Source organism: Chiloscyllium plagiosum, chromosome 40 (genome assembly GCF_004010195.1).
Source record: "Chiloscyllium plagiosum isolate BGI_BamShark_2017 chromosome 40, ASM401019v2, whole genome shotgun sequence".
Classification (NCBI taxonomy): domain Eukaryota; kingdom Metazoa; phylum Chordata; class Chondrichthyes; order Orectolobiformes; family Hemiscylliidae; genus Chiloscyllium; species Chiloscyllium plagiosum.
The window spans coordinates 67,579-81,502 of NC_057749.1; the positions used below are offsets into that span (position 1 = coordinate 67,579).

The following is a 13,924-nucleotide window of genomic DNA, read 5'->3' on the forward strand; positions in this document are numbered from 1 at the left end:
GTTGGTTTATTGGGTCCAGGTCGATGTGTTTGTTGATGGAGTTTGTGGATGAATGCCATGCCTCTAGGAATTCCCTGGCTGTTCTTTGTCTGGCTTGCCCTATGATAGTAGTGTTGTCCCAGTTGAATTCATGTTGCTTGTTGTCTGCGTGTGTGGCTACTAAGTATAGCTGGTCGTGTCGTTTCGTGGCTAGTTGGTGTTCATGTATGCGGATTGTTAGCTGTCTTCCTGTTTGTCCTATATAGTGTTTTGTGCAGTCCTTGCATGGTATTTTGTACACTACATTAGTTTTGCTCATATTGGGTATCGGGTCCTTCGTTCTGGTGAGTTGTTGTCTGAGCGTGGCTGTTGGTTTGTGTGCCGTTATGAATCCTAGGGGTCGCAGTAGTCTGGCTGTTTAATTTAAGATATGCTACGCAGTTAAAAGATATTCCAGGCGGTCATCTTGTCATAGATAAAGTGGATTAAACACTGGTTAGAGTTACATTGAACAGTACAGCACAGGAACAGGCCTTTCTGTCCACGATGTTGTGCCAAGCATGACGCCAAGTTAACATAATCCTTTTTGACTATCCTTAGTCCATATCCCTCCATTCCTTGCCTGTTTATGTGCTTGTCTAAAAGTCTCTTCAACACTCTTATCATAACTGCCTCCTCCATCACTCCGGCTACACGTTCCAGATTCCCAACACTCTGTGTTTAAAAAAAAACTTACTGCTCACAATCACCTTTGAACTTAATGCCTCTCACCTTAAATGTATGCCTCCTAGTATTAGACATTTCAACTCCAGGGAAAAGGATTCTGACCATATGCCCTATCTACTCATCTCAATTTTATAGACTTCTATGAAGTCTCCCCTCAGCCTCTGCTACTCAAGAGAAAACAAACTAAATTTTTCAAGCCTCTCCTTGTACCTCACACCCTCTAATCCAGGCACCCTCTCTGTAGTTTCCATATCCTTCGTTTAATGTGCTGATCAGAATTGAATACAGTACTCTTAAGTGCGGCCTAACCAAAGTCTTATAAAGCTGCAACATGACATCCCAACCGAAAAGGCAAGCATGCCATGTGCCTTTTTTACCACCTTATTTCCTTGCCTGGCCACTTTCAGGGAGCTATGGACTTGAATCCCAAGATCCCTCTGTACATCAAAGCTGTTCAGGGTCCATCAGTTAACTATATACTTTGCCTTGATATTTGATCTCTGAAAGTGCAGCACCTCTTGCCTACCACGATTAAACTCCATCTGCCATTTCTTCTTCCATTTCTGCAACTGATTTCTATCTTGCTATATCCTTTGACATCCTTCTACATGATCCACAGCTCCACTCATCTTTGTGTTGTTTGCCAACTTCCTAAATGATGTGGAGGAAGGTACAGGTGCTCTGATGAGCAATTTTGCAATTGACACTAAGATTGGTGAAGCAGCAGATAGTGAAGGGAACTCTCAGAGAATGCAGCAGAATGTAGATAGTTTGGAGAGTTGGGCAGAGAAATGGCAGATGGAGTTCAATTAGGGTAAATGCTAGGTGATGCATTTTGGAAGATCCAATTCAAGTGCTAACTATATGGTAAATGGAAAAGCCCTGGGGAAAATGGTCATACAGAGAGATCTGGGTGTTCAGGTCCATTGCACCCTGAAGGTGACAACACAGGTCGATAGTGTGGTCAAGAAGGCATACGACATGCCTTCCTTCATCGGACGGGCTTTTGAGTACAACAGTTAGCAGGTTATGTTACAGTTATATAGGACTTTAGTTTGGCCACATTTGGAAAAGTTCATACAGTTCTGGTCCCCACATTACCAGAAGGACATGGATGCTTTGGAGAGGGTGCAGAGGAGGTTCACCAGGATATTGCCTGGTATGGAGGGCGCTAACTATGACGGATTTACATATCAAAGAACAGAAACCAGCGTATCCCATTATAAAAGATGAAAGTTTTAATCAAAGATTTTTTACTGTATCACATCTTCATGACAATGGGCTTCTTTGGTTATAATTCTGTTAGCATGTTCTTAACCTCCACAACCACCTGATGAAGGAACAGCGCTCCGAAAGGTAGTGTTTCCAAATAAACCTGTTGGACTATAACCTGGTGTTCTGTGATTTTTAACTTTGTACACCCCAGTCCAACACTGGCATCTCCAAGCTATGAAGTGAGGTTGAGTAGGTTAAGATTATTTTCATCAGAAAGGGGAAGGTTGAGGAGAGACCTTTCTTGAGGTCAACAAAATCATGACAAGTATAGACAGGTTGGATGGCAAGAAGTTTTTTTTTTCCCCAGAGTGGGGACTCACTTAGTAGGGGTCACGAGTTCAAGGTAAGAGGCAAAATGTTTAAGAGAGGCATTCATGGAAAGTTCTTTACATAGACGGTGGTGGGTGCCAGGAACGCTTTGCTCCCGGTGGTGGTAGAGGCGGGCATGATAGTTAAGTTAAGATGTATCTGGACAGATACATGAATGGGCCAGGAGCAGAGGAATACAGATCATTAGAAAATAGGTGACAGGTTTAGATAGAGATCTGGATTGGCACAGGCTTGGAGGTCTGAAGGGCCTGTTCCTGTGCTGTAATTTTCTTTGTTCTAACCCACCCGTCCACTCATCCAAAGTCATTTATACATACCACAAACAGCAGAAATCCAACTATGAATCCCTGAGGAACACCTTCTCATCACAGACCTCCAGCCAGTAAAACACATTTCCACTACTACCCTCTGCCTTCTATGGGCAAGTCAATTCTGAAACCACACAGGCAAGTCACCACGGATCCCATGCATTTTAATCTTCTGGATGAGCCTACCATGAGGGACCTTTGTCGAAAGCCTTACTAAAATTTATTTAGACAGGGACGTCACGGTGGCTCAGTGGTTAGCACTGCTGCCTCACAGTGCCAGGGACCCAGGTTCGATTCCTGCCTCAGGCAATTGTCTGTGTGAGTTTGCACATTCTCCCCGTGTCTGTGTGGGTGTTCTCCGGGTGCTCTGGTTTCTTCCCACAATCCAAAAATGGGCAGGCCAGGTGAATTGGCCATGCTAAATTGACCATAGTGCATTAGTCGGGGTAAATATAGGGTAGGGGTCTTGATGGGCTACTCTTCAGTGGGTCAGTGTGGACTTTCTGGGCTGAAGGGCCTGTTTGCATACTGTTGGGAATGTAATATAAAAACATCCACTGCTCTGCCCTCATTGATCACCTCTGTTACCTCCTTGAAAAATTCAACCAAGTTAGTAAGCCATGACCTGCCTTGCACAATGCTATGCTGGCTGTCCCTAGTTAGGTCATGCTCTTCCAAATATGTGTACATCCTATCCCTAATGTTTCTCTCCAACAGCTCCCCAACTGCTTATGTGAGACTCACTGGTCTGTAGTTTCCTGGATTATCCCTATTTCATTTCTTGAACAGAGGAACAATGTTAGATACTTGCCAGTTCTCTGGGACCTTTCCAGGGGCTAGCGAGCATACCAAGACCCTGGTCAAGACCCGAGCAATCACCTCTCTTGCCTCTCTCAATAACCTGGGGTGGTCTCCACCGGGCTTCAGGGGTTTACCTAACTCTTCAAGAGAAGCACCACTTCTTCCTTGATCTCAAATGCTGTAGCAGATTAGCATGCCTCAACATTAATCTCATTCTGCTCTGTATCCTTCTGTTGGGTGAATACCAATGCAAAATATTCATTTCAGACCCTGCCCACATCCTCTACCTCTAAGCATAGGTTTCCTCCTTTATCCTTGAATGGCCTAGTTAGTTCTCCTTAGTTCTCTTATTTTTAATGTATGTATAGAATACCTTTGGATTCTCTTTAACTCTACATGTCAAGGTCATTTAATGGCCCCTTTGTGTTCTCCTAATTTCCTGCTTGAGTATTTTTCCTGCTTTTCTTTATATTCCTCATGGGCCCTGTCTGGTTTTAGCTTCCTAAACCTTACATATGCTGCTTCTTTCTCTTTTGACTACATTCACAACCTCTCTTGTTACACAGGGCTCCCTTACCTTGCCACCCTTTGTTCTTCATCCTCACTGGAACATGTAGGTCCTGAATGCTGATCAGTAGGTCCTTAAGCAACAGCCACATGTCAGGTGTGTACTTGCCTGGTAACAGCTTCTCCCAATTAACATCCCTAGTTCCTGCCTAATACAGACATAATTTGCCCCCCTCCAATTTTGTGCCTTCCTGTAAGGTCCTGACTTATCCCTTATCCATAGTTATCAGGAGTTGGGATCGCAGTTGCCAAAATGCTGTCCCACTGAAAGGTCAGCCACGTGGCTGGGCCCATTAGCCAATACAAGCCCCAATATGGCCCCTCCTCCAGTTGGGAGAAAGTGAGGACTGCAGATGCTGGAGATCAGAGCTGAAAAATGTGTTGCTGGAAAAGCGCAGCAGGTCAGGCAGCATCCAAGGAGCAGGAGAATCGAATTCCTGAAGAAGGGCTTATGCCCGAAACGTTGATTCTCCTGCTCCTTGGATGCTGCCTGACCTCCTCCAGTTGGACAACCCACATGGTATTTCAAGAAACTTTCTTAGATGCCCCATCTAAGAAGCATCTTGCTGTAAGGGAGTCCCAGTCAATATTGGGGAAGTTAAAGACATCCACTATGACAACCCTGTTGTTGTTGCATCTTTCCATAATCTGCCTACATTTCTGTTCTTGAATGCCTCGGTGGCTCTTGTGAGGCTTATAGTATAATCCTATCAGAGTGTTGCCTCCACCTTATTTTTGAGCTGTGCCCATATCCCTTCAATGGGTAAGGCCTCCAGTATATCATCCCTGAGTGCACATGTGACATTCTCCCTGATTAGTCAAGCAACTCCTTCACCTCTTTTATCTCCCTTTCTGTCATCGAAAACAACAAAACCCTGGAACATTGAGCAGCCAGTTCTGTCCCTCCCTCAGCCAAGCCTCTGTAATGACCACTAGATCATAGTCCCATGTCCTGATTGCAGCTCTAAGCTCATCTGCTATAATACTCTTTGCATTGAAATAAACACACTTCAGCCCATTAGTCCCATCTTGCTCATTTACCTGGCTCTGAATGTCCTTCATTTCTGACTTACGGTCCTAACATCTATCTTCCCCTCATTCTTCCACTTACTGCTGTGCTTCTCAGCCCCTTTAAACTGTCCCGAGTAGCACTAGTGTACCTCCCTATGAGGATATTGGTTCCCATTCTCTCATGTACAGGTCACCCCTACCCCAGAAGAGGTTCCAATGATCCAAGAACCTGAAACTCGCCTCTGCACTGGGCCCTTAGCCACTCATTCATCTGTCCTATCTTACTATTCCTTGCCTCACAATACATGGCACTGGTAGTAACCTCTTCAACGTTTTTCCTAACTCCTTCTACTCACTCAGCATGACTTCATCTTCTTTTTACTTATGTTCTTGGTTATGAATGTGGACAATGACATCTGGCAGCTCCCTTATAAATTTCATGCCACCGCTCAGAGACATCTTTGGACCTGGTACCAGGGAGACAATCTTAGAGTCTTGAATGCAACCACATAAACACCTGTCTGTGTCCTTAATTAGCAAGTCTTCTACCATTGTCACTTGCTTGGACTTCACCTGACTCTGCTCTACAACAGAGCCAGTTGTGGTGCCACAAGCCTAGCTGACACAGCTATACTCCCCTGAGAGGCTTCCTCCCACCAACAGTATCGAGAATGGTACACCTGCTGGACAGGGCAATAGCCACAGGAGACTCCTGTACTACCTGCCTGCCTCTCCTGGCAGTCACCCATCTCCTGACTGAACCTGTGGTGTCACCATATCCCCGTAATTCATGTCTATCACACTCTCTGCCCCCTTTATGTTCTTTAGTGTGTCTAAGTGCAGCTACAGCCAAACTACACAGTCTGTGAGGAGCTGCGGCCAGTCACACTTCCTGCAGACATTGTCATCAGGGACACTAGACTGCTCCCCGATCTTCCACATCTGGCAGGAGGAGCACACCACTGCCCTTACAGCCATCTCTGACCCTTTACATTTAGAAAGATAAAAGAATCTCGCCTAAGGCCACACTTACACCAACGGCACTTCCATCACGCAGCCCCTCAAACTAGTTGTTGGTAATTTCTAATTAACTGGTTACTTAATTTACAATGCAGTTTTTACCGTCCCTTAACACCGGATTCGCCCGTGATACGCTGTTCAGTTGTGGTTACTGAGCCGCCTTGTCCCAGAATGTTCTTTCATGAAGTCTGTCTGCCATCCTCAGTTTTTATTCCTGCTTACTGTAGCATGTGATAGAATTGCATTATTATTTTGAGACTGAATTTTATTTTACGGTTCTTTACAAAACAATTATATGTCTTTTACAGAATATTGTTGTACTGCAACAGAAATCATTTCGTTTTTATTTGCAGTGTGTCCAAATTGCTTTTAAAATGACACCTGTGTTTTCTTTAACGATTCACATTTATGTAATAGAAAACTGTGACGGTGTGTGCTTCACCTTTATCCAAAAGGTGATAATAGAATTTGCATTATCCTTCAGTTGTAAAAACCAGGAATAAATTCTTACCAAACAGAATTCATGTGTTCCACTTTTCTCTTTTATGTTGCTTAGAACTACATCTGCCAAGAAGCATCTTGCTTTATCGTAAAACCTAGCACTTAAGTCACTTTATTCACGTAATCATCTTTTAATCAGGAACAATTATTTTCCTGATGAGAAATGTTGAGTTATATATTATATCATTTATGGAATACTGTGATAGGTTTTGAGAATTTTCTTTGGTGTCTCAAGAAATGTTATGCTATCTCATTCCAAACCTTTTGTTGCTTCTAGTGGTTCTAGTTGCAGTCTGGCAGCAGGTCTGGAGTCTCTGGGATTGACTGATATCAAGACATTGGTTCGGTTGATGTGCCTGGCGGCAGCCAGTAGAGCAGGTCTTTCTCCAAGTCCGGGTGTCATCAGCACTTCAGATCGTCCTCGTGGAGTTCATAACAAAGTTAATAAACCGATTTCCTGCCTAGCCTACCTAAGCACAGCAGTGGGCTGTTTAGCTTCTAATAATCCAAGTGCCGCGAAGTTACTTGTTCAGCTGTGTACACAGGTAAACGTCTGCAAACTATATAACTAATGTTGTGATATCCTGAGGAAAGAATTTCAAGATATTACAATTTGAGTGGAGCATGAGAGTGATGGAAGGTGAAGGCAGCAAGCAGGAGGAGGCATGAGTGGGTTGGCAGAGTCAGTACGTGATGCAGGAGGGAATGTTTAACAGAAAAACAGGCAGCCTGTGCAATTACAGTCAGAAAAGAACAAAGAACAAAGAAAATTACAGCTCAGGAATACGGCCTTCAGCCCTCCAAACCTGCGCTGACTCAGATCCTCTATCTAAACCTGTCGCCTATTCTTCACAGATCTGTATCCATCTGCTCCCTGCCTATTCATGTATTTGTTTAGATACATCGTAAGTGATGCTATCATGCACATTTGTATGCCCATCCTCTACATCTTCGCTGGCAAGGCGTTCCAGGCACCCACCACCCTCTGCATAAAGAACTTTCCGTGCATATTTCCCTTAAACTTCTCCCCTCTCACGTTGAACTCGTGACGCCTAGTAATTAAGTCCCCCACTCTGGGGGAAAAGGCTTCTTGCTATCCACCCTGTCCATACCTCTCATGATTTTGTCAACATCAATCAGGTCTCTCAAGCTCTGACACTTCTTGCCAGTAACTGTGCTAAATGAAAGTTATTCTGGTACATTGCCTCAGTTGCAAGCCATGCTAAAACAAAATTCACAATACTAGATGTACTTTAAATGTGGATAACTATATTAATGCTTCAAACTTGCTCTTCAGCTTAACTTTTGGTTAATTGTGTAAACTTTGACAAAATGTATTTTTTTATTGAGCCTTATTTTTGGTTAATTTTTCAGCAAGTAAAATCTGTATACATACTATAGGCATAACATCTGGAAAAGAAAGGGACTTATCTATTATTATACCATCTTTGCTTGTCTCCTCAGAACTTGATCTCAGCAGCCACAGGTATGAATCTCACTACTATAGATGATCCCATTCAGAGGAAATTTCTACCCAGTTTCCTTAGAGGTATTGCTGAGGAAAATAAACTTGTGACATCTCCAAACTTTGTCGTAACCCAAGCATTGGTAGCATTACTTGCTGACAAGGGAGCCAAACTGAGACCAAATTATGACAAGACAGAGATGGAAAAAAGAGGTATGTGCTGTCTTTCAAGTTGTTACATGAAAACTGCCATGTGAACCTTTCTCATTATGATGAGAAGCCACATAAAGTTATTGACGTTAGGCTAAAATACTTGCTTGGTATTTTCTTTCATAGTGACTTTTACAAAGTTGTATTTTTCTATTATGCAATTTGAGACAATACTGAGACAATAAACAGTGGGTCAAAACTTGACTTCTGATTGATCTGTATTATTTGACAAGTAATATGCTCTTTATTGCTAATTTGAAGATTTAGAGGTAAAATTTACCTTAATTTTAGTAAGGTTTTTGTAACAATTTATTACGTAACAATTGATCAATTTTGAGTTTTTAGAAAGGTGAGTACAATACCATTGCTTTATTTTCTTGGCCATCATTCACTTGGGATTGTCTCACTGTTTTGTTTAAGCAGGTTTTATTGCCCATTTGTATGCCCATCCTTCCTATGATCCTTCTGCTGTAGGCCCTCTGGAGCTGGCTAATGCCTTAGCAGCTTGCTGCCTCTCATCTAGGCTGTCTTCCCAGCACAGACAATGGGCTGCTCAGCAGCTTGTTCGGACTCTTGCAGCACATGATCGTGATAACCAAAGCAAACCACAGACTTATGCTGATATGGCTGGGGACCTACGGAAATGTCCATTCACCAAGCTTGAAGCACACCAGAATAGGGTAAGAAACACACTTCCACACTAAGTCTCAACTGAGAGGATTATTTTGCAAAATATTGCAACTGTGTTAGCTCACAATAAGCCAGAGGTGAAGATCTCAGGCTGTAAATATTTGGTGTTCAATACCTTACTGTATGGATTTACTTAGATCATCAGTTGCTTGGAAGTGAATTGTTGTGGTCTTGGTTTGGACAGCATCAGAAAAAATCTTGGTCATTGGGGGAGCACTTTGGGGCCAGTCACCATAATTCTATTAGTTTTAAAATAGTGATGGTAAAGGAGAGACAGCATCTAAAAGTTCAAGTTCTAAATTGGAGAAAGGCCAATTTTGATGGTATTAGGCAATAACTTTCAAAAGTTGATTGGGGGTGGATGTTCGCAGGTAAAGGGACAGCTGGAAAATGGGAAGCCTTCAAAAATGAGATAACATGAGTCCAGAGACAGTATGTTCCTGTTAGGGTGAAAGGCAAGGCTGATAGGTATGGGGAATGCTGGATGACTAGAGAAATTGAGGTTTCGGTCAAGAAAAAGACGGAAGCGTATGTCAGGTGTAGACAGCAGACATCGAGTGAATCCTGAGAGTATAAAGGCAGTAGGAGTATACTTACGAGAGAAATCAGAAGGGCAAAAAGGGGACATGAGATAGCTTTAGCAAATAGGATTAAGGAGAATCGAAAAGGATTTATCAATACAGTATAAAAGGGAAACTAGGGAGAGAATAGGGACCCACAAAGATCAGGAAAGCAGCCTATGTGTGGAACCGCAGAAGATGGGAGAGAAGTACGTGGAAGGTGTAGAATGTGAGGAAACAGATGGTGACAGCTTGAAAAATGTTCATATTACAGAGGTGGTGGTACTGGTTGTCTTAAAACACATGGTGTACCATAGGACTCTGTGGCAAGCTAGGGAAGTGATTACTGGGCCCCTTGCTGAGATATTTCTATCATCAATGGCAACAGGTGAGGTACCAGAACACTGGAGGTTGGATAACATGGTGCCACTATTTAAAGAAGGTGGTAAGGAAAAGCCAGGGAACTATAGACTGGTGAGACTGACATCAGTGGTGGGAATCCTGAGGAACAGGGTTTACTTGTATTTGGAAAGGCACGGACTTTTTAGGAATAGTCATTGTGGCTTTGTGAGTGCAACAACATCTCACTAACTTGACTGAGTTTTTTGAAGAAGTAACAAAGAGCATTGATGAAGGCAGAGCAGTGGACGCAATCTACGTGGACTTCAGTAAGGTGTTCAACAAATTTCCCCATGGGAGCCTGGTTATGAAGGTTAGATCACGTGGAATACAGGTAGAACTAGCCATTTGGATACAGAATTGGCTCGAATGTGGAAGACAGAGGGTGGTGGTGGAGGGTTGTTTTTCAGACTGGAAGCCTGTGACCAGTGGTGTGCCACAAGGATCGGTGTTGGGTCCACTACTTTTCATCATTTGTATAAATGATTTGGGTGTGAACACAGGAGGTATAGTTAGTAAGTTTGCAGATGATACCAAAATTGGAGGTGTAGTGGTCGCCAAAGTAATTTACCACAGAGTACAACAGAATCTTGATCAAATGGGCCAGTGTGCTGAGGAGTGGCAGATGGAGTTTAATTTAGATAAATATGAGGTGCTACATTTGGAAAGGCAAATCAGAGCAGGATTCATACAATGAATGGTAAGGACCTGGGGAGTGATGCTGAACAAAGAGACCTTGGAGTGCAGGTTCATAGTTTCTTGAAAATGGAGTTGCAGGTAGATAAGATAGTGAAGAAAGCATTTGATATACTTTCCTTTATTGGTCAGAGCATTGAGTATAGGATGTTGGGAGGTCATGTTGCTATACAGGACGTTGGTTAGGCCAATTTTGGAATATTGTGTGCAGTTATGGTTTCCATCCTACAGGAAGGATGTTGTGAAACGTGAAAGAATTAAGAAAAGATTGACAGGAGTGTTGCCACAGTTGGAGGGTTTGAACTAAAGGGAGAGACTGAATAGGCTGGAGTGTCGGAAGGTGAGGGCTGTGCTTTTATAAGGGGTTAATAAAATCATGAGGGGCATGTTTGGTTTTTAATAAATCAGCTAAAAAGTGTAATTTCACAGCTGTCAGACTGAGAGGTTGCACAAGGGTTCTGGTACTGGGTTTCACTGAAACAACAAACTAGCAGTGCAGTTTTGTAACTGATGTGGGAGGTCTAATATCCAGCTTCAGATACAAGTGCAGAGGTTTCAGTGATTTCAAAAAAATATCACTGCATGAAACTACAGGAAAAGAGAGTGACCTTTGAGTTTTGAGCATGATCGGCTAAGTATTTGATTTTAAGACTTATAAAACCTCTAAATCTTACTCCTATTTTGGATTTACAAAAAAAATTAAGGTGAAGCCTTCTTTTATGTTTATACTGTGATTTGTCTGTTGAATGACTCTTAATATTAAGGATTGGTATTAAGCAATCTCAGAGCAGTGTTTGTCACAGTAAAGCTGTGATAACGATGCATTTTTGTGCAAGGTGAATTACATTTTTATGTAATTTCTAGCTCTAGATTAGTAAAGGAATAGAAATGACTTTTAATGGGGTGATATGTACTTCCTGTCACATATGGGAGATCAGGGAAAATTTGAATGTTTCTGGAAACTGTCTACGGGAAGTGTGTTTGCTTGCAAATCCTATCGGACAGCATGGATCAATTGGAACAGAAGTTGGAGATAATGAGGAATTTACAAGAACAAGGGGGTGTGATGGATGGCAGTTTCAGGAAGGTTGAGACACCACACATAGATGGTTAACTGCTCTGAATGTTAGGAGAGGTAGTGCAGGAGTCTCCTGTAGCTGTCCCCATTTCAAACAGGTATGCCGTTTTGAGTACAGTAGAAGCAGGGAATGACACCTCAGTGAAGTAGACCACTGACAGCCAGGTTTCTAGTATCATGATTGGTTCTATTATAATGAGGGGTATGCCAGATTCCAAGCAAATGGTTGTACTAGTCTGGGGCACAGACAGACATGTTTCTGCGGCTGAGAACAAGACGTCAGGATGGTGCAGTGTCTCCCTGCTGCCAGGGTGAAGGAATTTTTGGAGAGGGTACAGAATATTCTGAAAAGGGAGAGTGACCAGCAGGAGGACATTGTGCATGTTGGTACCAGTGACATTGGTGGGGAAAAGGATGAGGTTCTGCAGAGACAATGTAGGAAATTAGGCAGGAAGTTAAAAAAGTAGGTCCTCAAGGTAGTAAATTCTGGACTACCACCAGTGTCATGTGCTAGTGAAAGTAGGAATAGGATGGATGAATGTGTGGCTGAGGAGCTGATTAGGGGGCAAGTATTCACATTTTTGAACAACTGGGATCACTTTAAGGGTAGAAATTACTTGTATACGAGGGACACATTTCACTTGAATTGGAAGGAGACCAATATCCTTGCAGGGAGATTTGCTAGTGTTACTCTGGAGGTTTGAAATTAGTCAGGAGTCTGGTGGAAGCCAAAGCAATAGTGAGAAAAGAGAAGAGGCTAAGGCAGGTATTGTAGGTAAAGAGAGCAAGTCAAAAGGTCTTGGCAGACAAGAGATTGGCAGAGAATGAGGCAAGACTGATAAATGAAACTGCATTTACTTGTACTTCAATGCAAGAGGCCTAATAGGTAAGGCATATGAATTTAGGACATGGTTGAGAACATGGGACTGGGATATCATAACTATTTACAGAAACATGGCTCAGAAATGAGTAGTCCTGAGGGACAGATGGTATGGGAAGGATAGAAAGGAAGGCAAGGGAGGAACAGGGACTGCGTTTTTAGTTTGGCCTAACATTACGGCTCTACTTAGGGAGGACACTCCTGGGAGATCATCCAGTGAAGTTATATGGGTGGAACTGAGAAATAGGAAAGGGATTGTCACCTTATTGGGATTATATTATAGGCCCCTTAATCATCAGTAAAAATTGAGCAGCAGATATGTCAGAAGATCTCCGATATCTGTAAGAATAATAAGGTGGTTATGGTTGGGGATTTTAACTTTCCAAACATAGACTGAAACTGCCATGGTGTTAAGGGCTTGGATGGGAAAGAAATTAAGTATATTCAAGAAAGCTTTCTTATTCAATATGTGGATGTACCTACTAGAGAAGGAGTAATACGTGACTTTTATTGGGAAATAAGGCAGGGAAGTGACTGAGGTGTCAGTGGGGGAGCACTTTGAGGCAAGCGATCATAATTCTGTTTCTTTTAAAATAGAAAAAGGATAAAATGGATCAGAAGTTAAATTGGAGAAAGGTCAATTTTGACAGTATTAGATAGGAACTTTCAAAAGTTGATTGGGGGAAAGTTATTTGCAGGTAAAGAGATGGTTGGAAAGTGTTAGACTTTTGAAAATGAGATAACTAGAGTCCAGAAATAATATATTCCTGTTAGTGTGAAGGGCAAGACTGGTAGATGTCAGGAATGCTGGATGACTAGAGAAATTGAGTCTCTGGTCAAGAAAAAGGAGGAGGCATATGTCAGGTATAGACAGCTGGAATTAAGTGATTCCCTACAGGTGTGTAAGGGCAATACGAGTACACATAAGAGAGAAATTAGGAGGGCAAAAAGGAGACATGAGATTGCTCTGGCAAATAGAGTTTCTTTGAGTATGTTATGGAATAAAAAGCAATTAGGGAGAGAATGGGGCCCAGTTATGGAACAGTCCAGACCCCCTCAAAATATATAAAGGAGATAGCCTAGACTCCAACATTTTGTTATTTTAAAGGTAAATGTGAGGTGATGTGTTCCAGATGCAATTCGATTGGTCAAACTACTCGACATTAGTCAAAATAGTTTATTCAAACACTATGGGCAGCACGGCCAGAGACCCGGGTTCAATTCCCACCTCTGGCAACTATCTGTGTGGAGTTTGCACATTCTCCCCGTGTCTGCGTGGATTTCCTCCAGGTGCTCCGGTTTCCTCCCACAGCCCAAAAATGTGCAGGTTAGGTGAATTGGCCATGCTAAATTGCCCGTAGTGTTAGGTGAAGGGGTAAATGTAGGGGAATGGGTCTGGGTGGGTTGCTCTTCGGAGGGTCGGTGTCG

The 13,924-nt window shown here is 42.7% G+C and overlaps 1 protein-coding gene across 1 annotated transcript in view; it reads left to right on the forward strand.

Annotated features, from left to right (window-relative positions):
* Positions 1-13,924, forward strand: part of LOC122542642 (probable E3 ubiquitin-protein ligase HERC1) — a gene marked incomplete at its 5' end in the record, with an annotated part of 215,948 nt that overhangs the window by 67,515 nt on the left and 134,509 nt on the right. The window contains 3 exons of the mRNA XM_043680638.1: positions 6,796-7,063; positions 7,983-8,196; positions 8,668-8,873. Of these exons, the coding sequence (XP_043536573.1) occupies positions 6,796-7,063; positions 7,983-8,196; positions 8,668-8,873 (688 nt within the window). The remainder of the gene's footprint in view (positions 1-6,795; positions 7,064-7,982; positions 8,197-8,667; positions 8,874-13,924) is intronic.